General features: G+C 40.8%; 1 protein-coding gene across 1 annotated transcript in view; it reads right to left on the bottom strand.

Moving 5' to 3' along the window:
- Positions 1–20040, bottom strand: part of LOC117392056 (collagen alpha-1(XI) chain-like) — a 44986-nt gene that overhangs the window by 7300 nt on the left and 17646 nt on the right. The window contains 41 exon segments of the mRNA XM_033990038.2: positions 127–215; positions 218–233; positions 321–428; positions 565–618; positions 736–825; positions 917–1024; positions 1326–1379; positions 1462–1515; positions 1595–1648; positions 1736–1780; positions 1853–1905; positions 2006–2051; positions 2482–2535; positions 2789–2842; positions 2929–3036; positions 4057–4110; positions 4370–4414; positions 5238–5291; positions 5396–5440; positions 5973–6026; positions 6190–6249; positions 6330–6383; positions 6665–6709; positions 6868–6921; positions 7365–7409; positions 8017–8070; positions 8145–8189; positions 8278–8331; positions 8405–8458; positions 8532–8585; positions 8667–8690; positions 8692–8724; positions 8975–9067; positions 9732–9806; positions 9881–9943; positions 10406–10447; positions 10768–10824; positions 10900–11364; positions 12686–13063; positions 13170–13286; positions 14775–14906. Coding sequence (XP_033845929.1) covers positions 127–215; positions 218–233; positions 321–428; positions 565–618; positions 736–825; positions 917–1024; positions 1326–1379; positions 1462–1515; positions 1595–1648; positions 1736–1780; positions 1853–1905; positions 2006–2051; positions 2482–2535; positions 2789–2842; positions 2929–3036; positions 4057–4110; positions 4370–4414; positions 5238–5291; positions 5396–5440; positions 5973–6026; positions 6190–6249; positions 6330–6383; positions 6665–6709; positions 6868–6921; positions 7365–7409; positions 8017–8070; positions 8145–8189; positions 8278–8331; positions 8405–8458; positions 8532–8585; positions 8667–8690; positions 8692–8724; positions 8975–9067; positions 9732–9806; positions 9881–9943; positions 10406–10447; positions 10768–10824; positions 10900–11364; positions 12686–13063; positions 13170–13286; positions 14775–14906 — 3237 coding nt within the window.

The raw sequence follows: 20040 nt of genomic DNA, 5'->3' as shown, positions 1-20040 counted from the left end.
TAAGCAAAAACACTGTCAGCTTAAAAGCCTTTAATGCAATTAAGGTCAAAGTAAGAAAGGAATAAACAGATCTACATCTTAATGATACATGATTTATGAACGTTCATTACATTAAATATAACTAACCTTGTCTCCATCCTCCCCAGGTGGTCCAGGAGGACCTCCAGGTCCAGGAAGACCTACTGGTCCCTGAATACCGTCTCTTCCAGCTGGCCTTGAGGTCCTTTTTCACCCTTAAAAATAATTACAAATGAATATTTTTTTGACTTATATAGTGTATGACATCTATGAATATCTTAATTAGGAATTGAGAGAATTACCGGTCCGCCCTTCTCTCCAGCGGGCCCTGGTGGACCCTGAGGGCCGGGACGTCCAGGAAGCCCAGTAGGTCCTGCAGGACCAGCTGGACCACGTTCACCAGGAGAACCCTAAAGCAATGAATACTTGAATTATGGAGATGATATTAAAGATACATTCACTGAATATAATGATCGTCAACAAAGTAATAACAGACAGACAGGTATCATTAAGTGAAAGATACTAGCATGCAAAGGCTGTACTCACTGCAGGGCCAGGTGGGCCATGAGGACCTTCATTTCCTTTCAGTCCATGAGCTCCCTGTAGCATACAAGAAAAGTCAGTTTTCACAGACATGATTTCACTGTTTATAAAAGTGCATATTAAAGAAATTATAATTTTATTTGTAGCATTTTCCCAGTACAAAATGTAACCTACCACAGGACCAGGCAGGCCTCTCTCTCCAGGGAAACCTCTTGGCCCAGGAGGTCCGTCTTTACCAGCAGGGCCAGCAGGACCAGGATCACCCTAAACATAAAGATAAGATCAGTCTGTGATATCACATGACATAAAACATAAATCTACAAATTACATATTAAAATTCAAAATATTTCTTTACCTTAGCACCTTCTTTTCCAGCAGCTCCTGGTAGACCCTGTTCACCGGGAGGGCCAGGGGGTCCAGGGTGACCCCGGTCACCCATTTGCCCTGTCTCACCCGTTGGCCCCTGAATAAAAGTTTTCAAGAAGACTGAATATATCAAATATTACTTTTTTTTCCAAAACAACAGTAAATTAGATTAAATCAGCCATAGTTTTCTATAGATTAAAACAGTGACATATTCAGTGTGAGAGGAGCATTAGTTTTTAGTTCACATTAGCCGAGCAGTTGTGGGACAAGGCCTGGTTAATTTTTACATAATGAACAAAAGTTAAATCAATAGTGAAATATGCTTTAAATCGTTCAAATTTATAGCTCATGTCTTTTAGATATTTAACTGAGACAACGTTAGACAGTCTGACACTCACCTGAGGTCCAACCACACCTGGTGGCCCAGGAGGGCCAGTCTTTCCTTGGAAACCCTGTGTAGAAAAGAAAGATGCTGCTGAATGAAGCCCAAATGACTCCCATTACCCAGTGATAGAGGAGAAGAACATTACTCACAGTCTCTCCTCTCTGCCCAGGATGTCCAGGAAGTCCATCTTTGCCTGGAGGTCCCTGAAACCAAACCAACCAAATGTTTACACGATATAATCAAAGACAAGACCAGGATGAAAGTTCATCAAGGAGGACTTACAGGAGGTCCTTTTGGGCCAGGGAATCCTGTTGGGCCTTGAGGTCCAGGCAGACCCTAAAGCAATACAGGACATTGTTAATAATGAGGATGTCCCGGTAAGACATGGCAGCTCTAAAAAGTCAGGACGTCTTTTATACATACCCTCTCACCAGGAGGTCCTGGTGGACCATCATTTCCAGAGTTACCCTGAAAAAAGAAGTACTTAATGAAGTATTTCTGCGTAAACATAATGTATCAATAAATATGTAGGAAATATACCTTTGGTCCTGCTTTTCCTGTTGGTCCTCTTGGCCCTCTCTCCCCGAGGCCCCTTTAGAGGTACAAACAAAAGCTCGGTTACCACTGATGCTCCACAGAATTGAGTGCCAAGCTTGCCATCTGCATACTACTGAGTGTGCTGAGTAAGACTAACCGTTGGTCCTCTCTGTCCGCGTGGGCCAGGCTTTCCTCCTGTTCCCTGTGGACATCAAGAGCAAATGCAAGGATCAAAGAAATGGCACTTCTATCAAAAGGCTGAAGGCATCAGATAAGGCTCCACTTAGCAATAGAAACAGATCACTGTAATGAAATAGTAATCACAACAAATACATTTAAATATACACAATCTTCTATTTCCTTTGACTTTCTCTACAACTTTTAACAAAAGAAATAAAGATAGACATATTTTAAATTCCATAAACTGGCATGGCCCTGAGTTATTGTAAAATATTTGTCATACTGCCATGCTGGATTCCTCTCCAAACTTACACCTTCTACTGTACAAAAATAAGAAAAAATCACTGATGTGTTTTGTGCATTTTTGCTCTGGTGCACAAGTCAAGGTGAAGGTGATAATGGTGAGTACAGTGTTATTACAGAATGACATACTGATGTGCTGTGAGACTTACTCGAGTTCCTTTCTCCCCATTGGCACCAGGGAAGCCTTGGAAACCTTGAGATCCCTGCAAGTATAACAGTAATTAAGTCATTATGTAGAATCTATAAAAATGTCTAAAAAAAACATTTTTACATTAATCTCTTAAGCTGATTCACCCACTGAGATGAATCATCTTGTTTTTGAGGGGTGTTTTTTGTTAGATAATTGGATTAGCTGTGTGATGATCAAGGTCTTCCATCTTTTGTTGTAATAGTGTTAAAATGGGCTCTTTAAATAACCTTGTACGTGGTTATACAATACAATAAAAACACAGTAACCTTTGGTCCTTGTCTTCCAGGATATCCAGGCAGCCCAGGAACACCAAGCTTACCCTGTAAAACATTTTATACCACTATTAATAATTGCATATATAAAAATACCATTTGCTTATGTTTTGTGAATACAATCACGCAATTACCTTCTCACCAGTTGCTCCAAGTGGCCCTGGGTCTCCTGGAAGACCTGAACGACCCTTTGGACCTTCAGGCCCATCTTCTCCCCTCGGTCCAGCTGGCCCAAGTTCACCCTAGAGAGAACGCAGAATGAACTCTGTTTTCACATAATCAGACATATTTTAAATGTTCTATCTTTGATTTAGTCAATAAGTGCATTAAATACTCTTTCTACACTGTAATCCCCTTACACATTTCAGCATGCATGGCTACACCCAAAAGTCACAAATACAAGAAACTTTACTCGATGCACATTTGTAGGCTCCTAGAAGATGCCTTTAAAACTGAGTACACATTTTCCTTGGTGATGTTTCAAAATTAGTTATTCAAATTCCTATCTATGTCTGTCTCCCCAGAGTTGAGAGCTGCCTTAAATCTTTGCTTTCATCTCGATTTGCTGCATCTCCAGAGAAACAGACTGGAGGCCCATGTCTCACTCTCCAGTTTGAGAGGGCTTAAACTGCCATTGATTTATCCTTCTCTGCTCTCAGCTTTACAGTGCCACATGGGCTGATGTTTCAAGTCTAGGATGCTGTGGCTGTGTTCTCTTATGAACTTTCACAAAGTCAGGACTGGTTTGGTACAGACTTTGGAATCAAATGTCTAGAAAGAAATATGATCAGAGATAGAGATGCATTAGCCAAACTGTATTTTTACATCACAACCTCAATAGTGTCAGAATACATTTAAATAAAAGCTTGACGTTTAGTTTTTAGCATATTGGTTTAACATTAGGCTAATTGAAAAATGACATGACATGACACTATCTTGAAAATGAAAAATTAAGGCCGCTGTCATAATAATTAACGATTTAACACTAAATATTATGTCTGTGAATGGAATAACGTTCACAAAATGATGTGTATAACGGGAAAATGAAACCCATGAACAGAAATGAGGAAAATAACTTGATTATCATTAGGTCTGAGTGGTGCAGTGACTTATGTGTGCTCATTACACACAGCTCCACACTGGTTACAAAGGCTGGCCCCGAAAACGGCTAACGTGACATGAGTTTTTAGCACATTCATTTACTTTTGCTAAAGGTCACAGGAGCAGAATTCACTGAGTTCAACATAAACAAGAACCCTTACCCTGTCGCCCTTGATGCCCATATCTCCTTTAAATCCTGGGAAGCCGTCTTCTCCCTTTGGAGTGACGTAAAGAACAGAGGTGAGAATGTTAATGAAGCAGAAAGGCCCATTCACGCTCAAGGACCAAGAGACACTCGCCAACTAAATCTCCTGTTGCCATAGTAACCGACAGTAGGCACAGGTTTATGATTAATTTCATGAATAACTAGACATTTCAAAGTGTTAAATCCATGTCATTGTAGGAAGATGTTTTATTGATATTTTATAACAATCAAAGCAGTCACAAAAGCATACATTTCTGAGTCGCACTTACTTTCTCACCCTTGTTTCCTTTTAGGCCTCGCACACCATCAGCTCCCTGTGCACCAAGGATAAGAAAATATTAGACATGTCATAGTTAAAAAGTGTAATTAGCCTGTTCAAAATTCAAGTACAAAAATAGCTCTAATCTGTAACAATAGTGTCATCTACAGTGACTTCAAATAAAGATTTCAGAGCTGAGACGCCCTGCCTCCCCATAGTGGCATTTTACTGCAGCATATTTTCATTTACATGTTTTCATTGTTGGAAGTGTGACATTTTTGAACCCTGCATGGAGTCTGATTTATTTATTTTTTGTATTAATCACAAGTAAGTACACAGTAGTGATGTGAGTGCAGATGGGGGGAGGTGAAAGCAAAATGGCTCAAATACAGGAAGCATGAACTGAAATACAACTCTGAGTGAGTTTATAATGAAGTTAAACCGATAACATAATCAAAGGCTCATAAAAGCTGATTGCATAATATGTTTCCTTTAGTGTTTCTAATAATAAACTATACTAAACTAATGCTAAACTCTCTGGCAGTGGCTTTGTCTTTTCACACCGAGCACCACCAGATCTAAATAAACTATATAACAGGACTATTTCAGGTCTAATCTAGACTAAACAAGATCTAAACATGGACTACATTATTTTCACTATATTTCTAAACAAGAAATTATCCAAAAGGAGGAAATAAGTGGATAAAATTAACTCTACATAACTAACAAACTCACAAACTCCAGAGCTGTCCAAGTACGACCTGAAGGAGCTTGTGTACCACCAGTGATACACACACCACAGAAACACTGACCACGACTGGCAGATTTAAGTTTAATATGAATAAATATTAACGCTGATTCAACTGTATTTATCTTACCTTTACACCGCGAGGGCCAGGGTAACCGATGGGACCTTGAGGACCAGAAGGACCCTGAAATAGTTTAAAGTAACATCAGTGTTTTACTTTCGTGCTGATCTAATATACAAAATACAAATACCCAATCAGCCTGAAAAATACAAATCAAAATATCTTACCAAGTGTCCCTTTTCTCCAGGAGGCCCTTCCTTTCCAGGATGACCCTGTAAGTACATGTTGCATAAATATATAGTATTGCATCTATTATTATATCCACACCGGGTCTTGAAAATGTTAGAAAGTACTAAAAGGAGCATTAATCAGTTTGTGTTTTTATGCACGTTAATACAAAGGTTTATCAGCTCCAATGGGCATGTAAAAGCCAAGTCTGCCCTCAGGAGCTGCACACACACACACACACACACACACACACACACGCACGCACACACATCTGCAGTCAAAAGATCGGAAGGGAGTTGATTGCTTTCTGTAGAGACAAAGGAAACTAGCAAATCCCCTGATGGGTCCACTTCAGTGAGTGAAAATGGAAGGGGAAAAGCAACCGAAAGTGTAGGAAAGAAAGAAATATGTCTGTTGGTCTAATGAGAGGTTTAGAAAAGAAGCATGGTTACAAAAGCTCAGTAAATGAACGGTATTCCCTCAAATAAAACTATGGTTAGTCCTGAGATAATGAGCAACATATATACATAATGAAATAAATAAGTGAATTTAAGATGTAAAGTAAGAGTAACTCACTGGTGGACCATCAGCTCCTGGCATTCCTGGTAGACCTGGTTTTCCTGTGGGACCCTATACACACCACAAGCAACAGTTAATAATATTTAGTACGGAGGAAAAATAGACATAAACATAAGCAGGTAATTAATAACAACTGTACAGTATAATAGTGTGATTAAATCCAGCTGGGACTGACTTGAGTTATACTGATAAAATCTCAAATTAACATCTTAACAGCTGCAGCGCGCTACCTTCTCCCCGGGGGTCCGATTGCTCCCTGTGGTCCTGGGAGTCCCTGAAACAAAGCCATTGAACAATAAGAACCTTTTCATTAAACATTTGAACAAACTGTGAGTCTAATGAGTCCGCTCTTACCTGAGCACCTGGATTTCCCTGCTGTCCCGGGGGTCCTGGTTCTCCCTGAGGGCCCTGTAAACACCACACAGATGTTTTAAAGTATTTATACATTGTCTTTACCTCAACCCTCAACAGTTTTAAATGATATAAGCATATGTTTACGTTCAGAAGTAGATATTTTGCTCAGAGAGAGAACAGTCACTGTGTGTTTTTCTAAAGCTGTCACAGATTGTCTTGTGTTGTTTCATACATTACACAGAGAAAGCTGATAATCCCATGTTTTACACTGTGAGAATCCAAATTTTGCCTCTCTCTTTCTTATCAAAAGTGAATTGTATTGGGAGAACACTTACAATATTTCCTTTTGGTCCAGGTGGTCCATCTGATCCAGTCACGCCCTATGAGCAAGTACATTAAAATGAACAAACATGAAGGAAAATGTAGTAAGAATTAACAGCCACTATCTGGGCTTATTTTCATTTCTGTTTAATTTTAAATGGATGCTAATGACAAAAACATACATATGCAGAGCTTGAGAAATCTAATGCTGACTTACAGGGGGTCCAGAAGGTCCTTGAGGTCCTTTTGGTCCCAGCAAACCACGGGGCCCCTGTGAGAAAGAGCGATAAATCCTTCACATTTTGAACAACACATTTAATCACATATTCTTCACAACCATGTTCTGACCTATAGTATTATCTATGTCACATTCCTACTGTGCCAAAACATGTAAAAAGAGGACATAACTTCTTGTACCATATTTGTGTTATGAAGCTGACTCGGCGCACCCTAGTGGCCAAACTAATATGGGCAGTCTTTGAATGCTTCTTCCCATGAAATTTCCTTGTCTGACATTATAAAATGCTGTAAATACTTTGAAGATCAACTTTTTTATGCTGTTGAAATAGTATACAAAAGTCTTTAAAATAACGATGGTGTAGAATAAATATAAATGTTCTGTTGAGTGACATTACAGGAGGACAGAGTTTGACCTCTAGCTCTATCATATGGGCTCTCGGAATAAGACTGAAGGGAATAGAAGTGATCACTCACTGGTTCACCAGGAAGTCCCCTGGGTCCGATCTCTCCATCATCTCCCTGAGAAAGAGAAAGAGCAGGTCAGAGAGTGGAACAGACAGAGAATGATAATGGAGAGGAAATTGAGGAAGTGTGAGGTGGGGGATGAAGGGATAATAGGAAGGCACAAAGACAGACGAGGGTGAGGTGGACTCGGGTTGCATTAGCAGCAGGTAATGAGCATGGAGGCAGGATAAAATGCAGACAATGGAGAGGAGATATAAAAGATATTCAAGCAAAAATTCAGTAACAGGTGAAATTGAGAACAGCTATAATGTGACGACATTATATAATCATGGAGGACAGGATGATGCTCTACGTCTGGCATTCAGCCGAGAAAACAACCACCCAAATAATATGGAGCTGTGCAATTAGTCAGACTTTAATCAAACTGTGATGGAGCTGATCAAATAATATTGATTTTTTTTTTTTTTTTTTATAGAATAGTGTAATCAATCATGTGGTAGAGTTTGGACTTTGGAGGAAAATTGGAGTTTGTGTTCAGCAGCAGAGAGGAAAGTGTTCATTTGTTCATTTGTTGTTTAAGCAGAAATGTGTTTAAAATGTCTTAGCTATGTTCACAAACTAATTTATTTATTTATTTTTTGTTATGAAATGCAACACCTACCCTTTCTCCATCCTCACCAGGTGCACCAGGGGGCCCCGCAGGACCTGGTTCACCCTGTAACAAGAACATGTCTGAGTTATTTTAGCTCATAACACAAAAAGTAAACTCAAAAACGACAAAAAACTTACTCTGTGTCCTTTTTCACCAGGAAGCCCAGCCAGGCCATCAAGCCCCTGTCTCCCTGAAAATAACATACAATAAACATGTTACATGTTACAACTGTGACATAAAGTTAAGACACTATTTAAAGTGCGATGTTACCTTTGGTCCAGACTGTCCTGGCATGCCTCTAGCACCATCAGCTCCAGATCGACCCTGAAAAGAAGTTGTGTAAAAGTTTGTTTTGCTTTTATGTCAGAGTATTAAGAGCAACAGTCTAATGCTTTACCCTTCGGCCTGGTTTTCCAGGAGGTCCTGGAGAGCCCATGGGTCCTCTGGGTCCCTGAAACACACAGTTACTGTAAATATTTCAACTTGTACAAATGCACAAATGTTGCTACTTGTATTTGACAAACCTGTGGTCCGGCTTCTCCTGACTCTCCCTTCAGACCTGGTACACCAGGAGGTCCCTAACAATGAAAGTGCAATTGAGACAAAACTGCAGAAGAATGGATTTTCAAATTAGATGATAATTGTTTTAAAATACATACAAGTGGACCAGGACGACCCGTTAAAACCCATTGGACCAGTTGGGCCTCTCATTGCCAGCTGAAAAGATATAGTGAATAATCAATACATAAAAGGAAAGACACTAATACCAAAACAATTGTCAATCACCCACTCAAACACTACACTCACACAAGGTAGTGTCTACATGTTATATATTTATATTATTATTTTATTTGTATTTATTTTTTATTGTGTATAAGTTATGTTATCATTCTGAAGTCATAAAGACTTTTCACACAAGACATGTAGAAAAAAGCTAAAAGTTATAGTTCTGTAGAGTGCTGGTTACCCTGGCCTGCTGCATTATGGCTTGCATCTGGGCTTCTTGAGCTGACATTGCAGGTCCCTTTTGTCCAGAGTCACCTCCAGCACTGAACCTGAACTATAGACACAAACACATTACACATTACTCAAATCACTCAAATCAGGATTTTTTAAACAAAAGCAAAACATAGATTTCTCAAATTCAGAGTCCAATTTGAGTGCTAAATAAATCAGCTATAAGCATGGCTAAAATCTAGAAGGCATGACTTAAATGTGGCTATGAGTAAAGGGATGTCTAGTGACATCTGCTGGTGATATTATGGAATTGCATGATTTGTGAGTAAGACAGAAAAGTCACATAAAATATATTTGACTAGATTAAATACCATATTTATGACTACACTAAAATGTATACTGACACACTTATGGTGGATCTAAAGTGGAACAAAGATCCACTTCACAGCTTTTATGTTGAGGATGTGAAATTTAAACCAACAGTGACATCATTGCTACTGGTTTATGTTTTCAATACAGATGTGCAAGATAAAATTTACATCCCTATGTTTTTGTCATTCTGGTCTAAACCTTAACTGCTGAGCCCCTCTTCTCCTGATGATATACAGATATACTGGCATTACTCCAAAATATGTACTAACACACATTACATTTCCCAGATGTGTGTATGAATTACATTTATCTTCCCAAACAACATTAGTCATTAACTGGTACCTGTAAAGTGTGTGCAGCTACCACACCAGGTATGGTGGTTGAATTGTACTTACAGGTAACATGAGGACAGTTCCCGGAGGTCCTGGTAAACCATCAGCCCCGGGAAGACCAGGCCGACCTGGATCACCCTGCAGGAAAACCCCAAATTACTTTTACTATTTTTCACATAGGCAGATTTAACCTGAATATAAATGTTACTCACCCTCTCTCCAGGATCCCCAGGACTGCCTGGAGAACCAGAAGAACCTGGGGGTCCAGGGAGACCCTGTAAAGGAAAAACATTAGAACTTGACAGAGAGAGTAATACAGAAATACCATATCTGACGCTGTATATGCTGCTGTTTTATCTTGCTAAGTGGTCACACGTGGGAGATAGGAATGCATGAGGCAATACAACGCTGTTGAGAGCTAAATCCTTTGTGAGGCACTTTCTGTTTGACTATTGCCTAATGCTTCAGTGGCTTATTTCTATGGCACTCCATCAGCTGAGTGTCAGGAGCAACTGTTTGACTAAGAAAACTTGGCAAAATAAATAATTTTGTTCTTTCACATCTGGACAAGTTCTTTATCTCCTGAGGGAAATCACAAGGCTACTCCCTTTGCATTACTAACACTTTTACTTGAAGCCAATTCTAAAGCTTTTATACAATATTCTACAGCTGATCAAGAACTTATATTTTTAAGAAACTGTAAAAAGATAAAATATTGTGAGAGAGAGATGACTTACTGTTGGTCCTTCAGGCCCTGGTGGACCTTCAACCAGCATTCCCTAAAAACACAAACCGCACAATGGTCATCATACAGCACACTCATTCTTTTTGTTTGGCTGAATTGTTTCAGCTTTCTGACAGAATAAATATGAGTAAATATGGCTTATTCTCCGCTAACATTCAGCTAACACTTACTGACGACAAGACAGGCAGCACTTTGGCAGTAAAATAATCTCATTTTTAATCCATACTGTGTGTGTTTATATGCATTAGTGACAATTTCCCTCCACTTTATGTTGCTTTCCTAAAGACCAGCATGGAAAAGAAACATTTGAGAGTACGTCTGTGTTTTGTACTAAATATATGTTATCAAACTTACTGGCTCAATGACAGCGGGCTCACCCTTCTGCCCCTTTTCACCACGGGCACCATCAATCTATAAACACAACAGAATTAGACACACTACCTCTTGTTTGGTACTTTTGGCTATTTTTATTTTTTTTATTTTTACCTGTCCATAATATTCATCAGTCTCAGCTGGGAGCTCTTTTTCTTTGTGTCCATAATCCAGATCATCATAGGCACCATATGCATCCAGCTCGCTATCAGAATAATTAATGTCCTCCTCCTTGAATTTCTCAATATCATAGTCGAGCTCGCCATCGATTCCCAATCCGGTTCCCGTGGCTACAGACCCACCAGCTCCCGCGCCGGCACTCGCTGAGCCCGTCCCAGTGGAAGAAGAACTTCCTACAGACACAGAGCCTCCCCCGACGGAAATGGTGCCACCTCCAACTGAGACGGAACCACCTCCAACCGAGACAGAACTGCCGCCTGTAGAACCTCCTCCAAGAGTGATGGTGGAACTGCTGCCGCCTCCACCTCCAATGTGGACAGAAGAGCCGCCGCCTCCACCCGTCGTGTAAGAGCCGTCGCCGTAGTCGTATCCACCGTAGTCGTCATAGGCGCCTCCGGCCTTTAACACAAGTGGAGAGAATCAGCAACCAAGCGGGATGTATTTAATTTACATTTAGACACGTTTAGGTAAAGCAAAAGTGGCAAAAGTTGAACGCGTAAAAGTTGTGTCTCTGGATTTGTGGAGGTAGGCCTACACACCGTTCTACTGGTCTAGAAATTAAAAATAATATGTGTATCCTGTCCAGTAATTAAGAATGATTAGATAAAGCAAGATCTAAACACAGAAACTTTCTACAATCGCCCACGTGGAAAAAGTTAACGAAAGCATCAAAAACTACTAATGCTAATTCTGCTAATTCTTTTTAACCTTTACTAGAAATTGCACTGGAATAATAATCTCGAAAAGTATTATACGGGTGATCAATATGCCAAAACACAAATTATGTATTCAATTTTTTATTTTTATCAGTAACTTTTAAGCTTAGATTCTGTCCAACTGGTCTGGAGTTTAAAAAAACAAATATGTGTCATGTTAAGTGCATTGAACTTTTTTAAACTTGATACTCAGATACAGATAGCCCTCGCTGTAAACAACTCGGATGTGTTAGTTTGTGTAGTTAACCCCTTGCTTTAGAGAGATATTCAGGCCAGTTCTTTACCAGAGCTGCGCTAGAATAAAAGAAGCTACTTGGATGAGCGGGGAAACGTATTCACTCTGAAATATAGTGGGAAGAATTGAGTCTTTTTTGCCTCCTTGGATGACTGAGGGATTTAACAGATATCACTATATTCCTGGTTAACTCCACTGTCACACAACTGCACTAAACAGGAAAACGCAAAATTGCAATATGACGATAAAAGATTGTCACGGGGGAGTAGACCGACGATTCATTCATTTTTTTATTGCCGTATCGCCCAGCCCTGCCCTAGAGCTGTGGTGAGGTACAGGGTGTGAACGCTGAGTGTGGACTGTCAGGAAAAGAGGAGATGTAAATGTTAACGTTGTACGGTTTGGACAGTGGCACTGAACTGCACAGCACAGCATGAGCCAGCAGAGGAGATGATTTTGAAGTTCTCTTTGGGAGTGATGTCACGTTGGATGCCATGGAAATAAAGTCACATAGGTCAGATAAGGAAAACGCGGAAAGGAAAACTGTGATTGTGATTGTCTTGAACGCAGCTCTATGCTCAAACAAAGACACTTTTCCCACCCACACGTCCCATAGATCAGCCTCAGCATTTCTCTGAGCGACTGACAGGTGGATTTAACCAAAGAAATGAAGTGTGAACCTTTAGAAGAATATTTAAAATGGATCTTTAAGGCAATATAAAGATGATAAGTGGTAAAAATCCAAATAAAAGCACTCCTGTCTACTTACTGTTGTCTTGTTGGTTGTTACGGTGAACGTTCCTCCTCCGCCTCCCACGACGCTCTCTGTTTCAAGTGCGACCTTTGACCCAGCGCCCAAGTCGATGTCCCCTCCGCTGTCAATGTTGGTGATGGTGAAGCGGGTCGAGTCCTTCTCTGGAGCGGGTGTAGATTCGTCGTAGTAGGTGTCGTAACTGTCGTAGCTGTCGTAGGGACTGGTTTCCTCCGCATAGTTGTCGTCTCCCGTCGTTGACGTGGTTGAAGATGAGGAGCTGCTAGAAGAACCGGACGATGACGAGCCGGAGGAGGTTACTTTAGCACCGGTGCTACTAGAGCCGCCTCGTATAACCTCCTCCACTTTGGTCACCACGCTGTCGGAATCAGTCACCTATGAGAAAAAACAAACAAAAACGAACAAAAAACATGCATTAATGTAGTACGCATTCATCAAAAGTACTGAGCAGTAGTTGTACAAACATAGTGGCTGTAAGTACCTTAATTGCATCTGCGGTTGGCTCCTCTGCATCAGTGGTGGATTCATAAACTTTGCCATCCACATCTCCATAGTAGGGATATTCGTAGTAGTAGGGATCATCTGTTTCTTCTGTGTTCTTTACCAACAAAACACCACAAAACAACGTAAATAGCAATAATAAAAATAATGTATCTTTCTATCTCAGGTCGTTTTCCCATGTTACCGTGCATCATTCACCCCAAACACCGCAACAAGAGCCACGTGAGAGATGATTGGCGAACTTATTTCTATGACTTCAAATGGACAGAGCATAATTACGCACGCACTCGTTTAACCCTATACGTGGTCATCTTTTCTTTCACCTGTGGCTGAATGTGCCGTGAGGACTGTACGCACTGGTGGTGGAGGAGAAACAGCTTTTTGAATGACACACACAGGCAGACCAAGGCTCACCTGCGCAGACAGACCAAGGCTAAACTGCGCAGACAGACCAAGGCTCAACTGCGCAGACAGACCAAGGCTAAACTGCGCAGACAGACCAAGGCTCACCTGCGCAGACAGACCAAGGCTTCCCTGCGCAGATAGACCAAGGCTAAACAGCGCAGACAGACCAAGGCTTACCTGCGCAGATAGACCAAGGCTAAACAGCGCAGACAGACCAAGGCTAAACTGCGCAGACAGACCAAGGCTCACCTGCGCAGACAGACCAAGGCTAAACTGCGCAGACAGACCAAGGCTCACCTGCGCAGACAGACCAAGGCTCAACTGCGCAGACAGACCAAGGCTAAACTGCGCAGACAGACCAAGGCTCACCTGCGCAGACGGAGGCAGCAAGAGACTGTCACTGATATTAAGTTGATCCAAATGGCCTCGTCAGACAAAAGTGTCAAACAGCAACCGCATCGCCCATTTATACAAGTATACGTGAGCCGAGCGTCTTTTTCCCAGTTCGAATTACTTTTACAGACTGCGTTGGTCACCCAAGCTCTTTTACATCAACCTAAGTAGTTGAAAACGACCTCAGTCTCCAAATTTCAGATTGAGATTAGTGAAGAGTGGCCTTTCACATTGCTAGGCCTGTCACAATAATTACTGCATCGACTTATGGTTCAATAATAATGTTTCGGGCTTAATTTGTATTGCGTGTAACGTTTCTTTGCACAGGTGTTTCATTATATGGATTTATTGAGGTCCAGGAGCAGAACCCCGCCTCAACCTCTCACCTCATTATTTAATCCATCAATAAATATCTCCGTTGCACATCATTGTTGCGGCGTGAACGTTTTCCAGAGCAATACATATATAGAACGTGCTTCAGGCCTATAAAATATATCAACACATTCAACAAGCTGCACACTGCTCATGTCAACTTTTACACATAAGGTCAAAAGGTGAAGTGTGTGTTCTTGTTGTGATAGTGAGTTCATTGTCTGTTTAGTGCATGAGTGAAAGCTCGGTGCAGGCTTAGGCAGGCATCACATTAGTTTAGCATCATTCCAACATTATTAACAAAATACTTTCCCTTATAACACCACTTTTAAAAGTTTGGGTCCTGTTTTTACCCGCCTTTTTTGTCAGCATATTGTAGATCAAACTGCGATATTAGAAAACAAATAGCGCGTACGTAATCATCTGTGTTGGGGTCTTGGTTCTGAGGCTGGTCTGGTACCGCCACTTCACAATCGGGGCTGTAGTGCTCACAGTAGTCATAGGCAGCACGGTGGTCTGCTACAATCATTAGCTGCTGAATGTCTCCCTGGAAACAAACAAAAAAAGGAAGTTAGAAAATGTAAGAAAAGACTAATTACAATGATTACAAACAAACATATGAAATAGCTTTAATATAAGGGCATTATACACACATGAATCTCCTTTTCTAACAGTTATATGATAATTAAGTCGTGTGTTACTGTGCACATTGTGTTCACTCTGGCATATATACAGTTTATCTTAATTTAACATATAAAACAAGAAGGGTCATACACCGGTGCATATGCGTCTACAACAAGATGGATTACTTCCAGCAACACCTCGGCATTTTCTCCCTCAAGCAAAGTGTTAGGTGAGTAAATGTATTTGGCGAAGGGAACATGAACAAGCTTGTGGTAGCTGACCTGATTGATGGCGCTACTATGCGAAGCACAGGACAGTGGCATAAGGCAAAGATTCAGAAACAAAAATGAAAAAAAAAAGAAGCAGAGCAGAGATGAAAAAGGCTCAAAAGGATCCCCGGGCTACACAGGAAGTCGGGTGTAAACTGTATATTCAACACAATGGATATGCTACAAAACAATTTAGCCAAAATTCCCTCACATCACGTCCAAATGTGATGATGTCATTCGTCATCGCTCAACAAATTCTCATCTGAGCCCTTCAGTGTGTGCGACGCAGCCATGGGAAAAAGCAACAGCACGGAGATGTTTTCAATTATATCAGAATGCCAAACCCCAAGCTAGTCATTCCAGCTCAGATTCTCAAAAGGATTCCTATTTTTTCCCAACAAACACAATGAATTTTATTTGTGGTTTGCTCAGTGACAGTTAACAAAGGACACCGATCATAGTTGTAACCGCTGAGCGTGCCACACAGACTTTTGCGTCCTTTAATAATCGTAACAGAAGATTCCACAAGATGCTGTTTCCTGTTGCTGGCTCGGGCTATCAGTGATGTTTATGGGGGGATACAGAAAAACAAATCCTTTTCTCCGGGACACAAGGACTGTGTTAGTCATTAGCCAGATCCTCTCCAGGCTCTAGAGTCAAGAGCCCAAGGAAAATTTAAAATGGCGCCTTATAACTGCCCCCACGTGATTCTGGTCTGTCCAAGTTATCTGCACTGAGAGGGGATGTGGAGGATTTACTGTTTATTAGACGCAAAGGACTGAACAATTCATCTTTTCATCAGTTTCAACTATAGTAACGCGCATTTAACGGTGCTAAGATGTGGTGACGGGTCTGCTGGATCTGCGGTTTGTCAAGAAGGTGATGTCGTCAATCCAAGTTACAGTTCAGATCTGTGGAGAGCATGTCCCGCTCACTGTCGGAATGCATGTTTTTTAATGCGTTTTTGAGCAATACAAGCGTAATTAAATGCATGCACGATGGATACGTTTAATTCAATACTACTAACATTTCAGGCAAAGCAAGAACATCTGCGTGGAGATAAGCAGGTGGCGTACGCTTCACCAAAAAGTTACACACATGTAGTATCAGCCTGCATTTGTATGGGACCGAATGTAATATTTATGCAAATACTTAAAACGGAGCGGTTCCTACACAAGCTGTTTTACTTTACCACGAGTCAGAGATGCATTTTCTCAGCATACCGCTCAAAAGAACAAGAACTTATATAAGCAACAGTTCAACAGATGTAAGAAAGCACAGCAAATTCCTATGATGTACTACTGCACCTACGCCAGCTCTCTCTCTCTCTCTCAGCCATGACCATTACTTCAGGGATTTCAGGAAATATGTGAACAAACTTGTTTTTTATCAGCTAATCCATAAAGCACTGCAGAGTCAGGACAAAAACACAATTCAAAATCTAGAAATGGGATGAAATGAGTGAAATAAAAAGTTGCACATGATAAAAAACTACAAAATGACTATAATACATACACTAAATACATATAGGTTTTACAGGAAACTAATATTTGATTGATTTCAAAGGCAGCAAACTGTTGATAATTTGATGTTTTGCAGGTTAATATGATTTTGTAAATATATACAGCACTGTGAGAATAAGATGTCTCAGGATATTCAGATAAAACATGATTCTGTACATGAAATAACTCATTCAAATGCTGCGTTTTACATTATTTCAAACAATATTGAGTTGCAAATGCGCTTTTATGCATATATTTGTCAGCGCTCCTACTTTTTGGACCTTTCACAAAGACTCCAGCTTGTGTCAGGATCCCTTCAACCAACAGGAAGTAATAACTCACATTACAACTACAGCTATAGTGAATCAGCGTGTCGTCTATACAAATAACACATGTGCAACAAACACTAGATCCTATTATCACATATAGGTTACATCCACACACACACAAACGCACACACCACTCATCCCACACCCAAACACCGCTGGCGAGAACACTATGGGAATGATAAAAGATATGCAATCACTGTTCCTATTTAACTTGAGAGACGCTGTCATACTTCATTGTGGAGCATCATATCGTCCGTCAGAGCGGTGCTTAAGGCGCACTCGTCTGACAATAACAGGGCTACAGCTGTCAGCCAAACCCTGGACGACTCTGATATACGACAGAGATGCTGGCCGCTGCTCCTCCAGCCACACTCCGCTGCAAACCAGCAGAACAAAATGGCTGTCCTCACTTATACTTTATGTTACCGAAATAGTTTCAAACACACAAATCAGAAAGGATAAGAATAATTTTGAGTTCAAGCCATGGCTGGTTTTGCATGTCCCCTTCAGAGTGATATCGGGTTCTTCTTATACGGGACGTTTAGTGGTTTGACTGAGTGTAATAGCAATAGCAGTAGAATAATTAGACTAAGGTGGAATGAAGTAATCACGATAATCATATGCATGGTGCTGTCAGTGGTAAAACTACAGTACTTCTACAGTGATTCCAGCACTTGAAATACCCATGTGAATATATGCGATACATGCTGTGACCAGATGGGGGCATAGGAGAGCTCTAGTGGGGCTGAAGCCAAACATCTGGAGGCATCTGCGCCTGACCCACAATCATGAAAGAGAGACTGAGCTCATTGTGTTCCCTCTACTGAAAAGCACAGGACTCAAAATGCCTGACACATTTCGGCCTAATGCATTTTATTAAATTCTGTAAGACCCGACTACTGAAGACGTGGAGTAAAAAAACAAACAATAAAGACATAAGACAGTGGCACCTCTGCGTGTTACCCAGAAGGCAGTTATTATTTATCATTTCCTGTGTGCTAATAGAGAATGCGGGTAGGACAACCCCGCCGGAGCAGAGTGGGATTGTGGGAGGTCTGGCTGTGCTTAAGGAGAACTACTTCCATGACATATTTACACAGTCAGCCGTGAGCTCGGAGTCGTTTTTTTTCTGCCAGAGCGCAGCACACGAGCACATTCACAGTCCCGCCACCACCTGGGCTTTTTCCAACATGACCGCAGAAACCAAACAACATGGAGCGCAGGTCAGCGAGCTGCAGTGGGGACATAAATCAGGATGGACAACAGTCAACACCTGCCTGGGGCTTTGGTATAAGGCTGGGGGAGATGACAAAAACATATTCACAATAGTTTTCCTCACGTTTGAACGATCCCAATTCGTGATTCAATGTGTATATGTTTTGTTTTATTTAAAAAATGGCTACTAATATTAATTTCCTGATCATAAACAACACAGACAAACCTAATCCTTAATAAATTCCAACAAAATGAAAACAAAAAAGTCCAAACTCTCTCCATGATCACCAATTAGACATGCCTATTTTGTTGTATTTAGAAAAGAAAGCTCAACTATTCAGTGAGTCGGGGGATTCGGTCTCCTTTTGAAATAGAAAAAGGATAATCTTTTTACCGTTATGACATTGAGAAGCTTAACCTTGATCCAATTTCGAACAAAAGCTTCAACTCATAAATACAGACAGCATCAACCTACTCATCCAGACTCCAGCTTGACTCCAGCGGTCGAGGCTTCCAAGAGCAACAAACCTGTCTGCCACACAACTTACCCAAACTTATCCAACTCAGGCCCCTGAAAAAATCTCTCCCTCATCCCTCCTTTCCACCCTCGACCTCATCTCTCCATGTTCCCACAGCTTCTCTATCAAAACTCAACCCTAACGAGAGCGTCTTTTCTGACTATTTAACTCGACATCATCTACCTATAGCGTTTTCTTTTGCTCTAGTGGAAATCTGAACATCTTGCCGAGCCTAAAAGCAAAGAAAAAGACTGTTTGAGTTGGCTGTTAGCAGAAATCTACATAAGAAAACTGCTGAGGGCACACTTCGACGTGCTGACACAGTGAAGGAATAACAGAGGAAAAGTGAGTGAAAGACAAACATCTGACACGAGTTAGAGAATTTCTGTTCATTATCCGCAGTGGAAACTTGAACGACTTGGGGGGGGGAGGCTGGGAATTCTGCTGCCCAGTGTACACTATTAAGAGAGGTGTGCTGGCACAGTTGGACAATTGCTTTATTTTTGTCATTTTTATGTAGTTTCTAGCAGTCTTTCAGTAATAAGGCCAAAAAATATCTCCAAAAAGGTCGTTCAATGGCCATTTTTGAAGGATGTGTTCAATTATAACCCAATACTGAGTAAACCATCTCCATATGACAACACATGGCAAAGAAAATAGGCTCATTATATGCTGAAAAGAAACTATTACACCATAAACTTCATTTTTAGACTTATCTGTGAAAACCTAAACGTAACAACCAAAAGCGCCCCTGTTTATTATCAAGTTATGACATTTAATCCAGATAAAACGACCCTAATCAGCTTATCATCAGCCTTTCAAGTACCTAGTAGAAAAACTGTACAAACCACAGTTTTAACTCTTTGGAAGACAACATTTTGCAGGTTTGTTGTACTTTAAAATGCGTGATGTGCTAAACAGTTAAAATGAGTATTATTTTGTGTATATGTTTTACACAGTATAGCATAACCACACATATTTAGTCTTCAGAATGCAAAAAGTACATGCAGGTTTGGGTGAAGGTGTAAATGAGATCCTTCAGATGCACCTCTGTTCCTCATGACTGATCCCTCTGATCTCCAAAGGGTAGTGACCCAGACTGAAGGCACGAGAATGTGTAAAAGTCACCAGTCTAATAAAGCTCTTAACAAGCCCAAGTTCATGTGCTGGCTTCTCTCTGTCCTATTATAAATGAACACTAGTGTCTTGGCTGCACAATCTATT

The sequence above is a fragment of the Periophthalmus magnuspinnatus genome, chromosome 23, assembly GCF_009829125.3.
Source record: "Periophthalmus magnuspinnatus isolate fPerMag1 chromosome 23, fPerMag1.2.pri, whole genome shotgun sequence".
Taxonomy (NCBI): Eukaryota; Metazoa; Chordata; class Actinopteri; order Gobiiformes; family Gobiidae; genus Periophthalmus; species Periophthalmus magnuspinnatus.
This window is presented reverse-complemented; position numbering and strand designations above follow the sequence as displayed.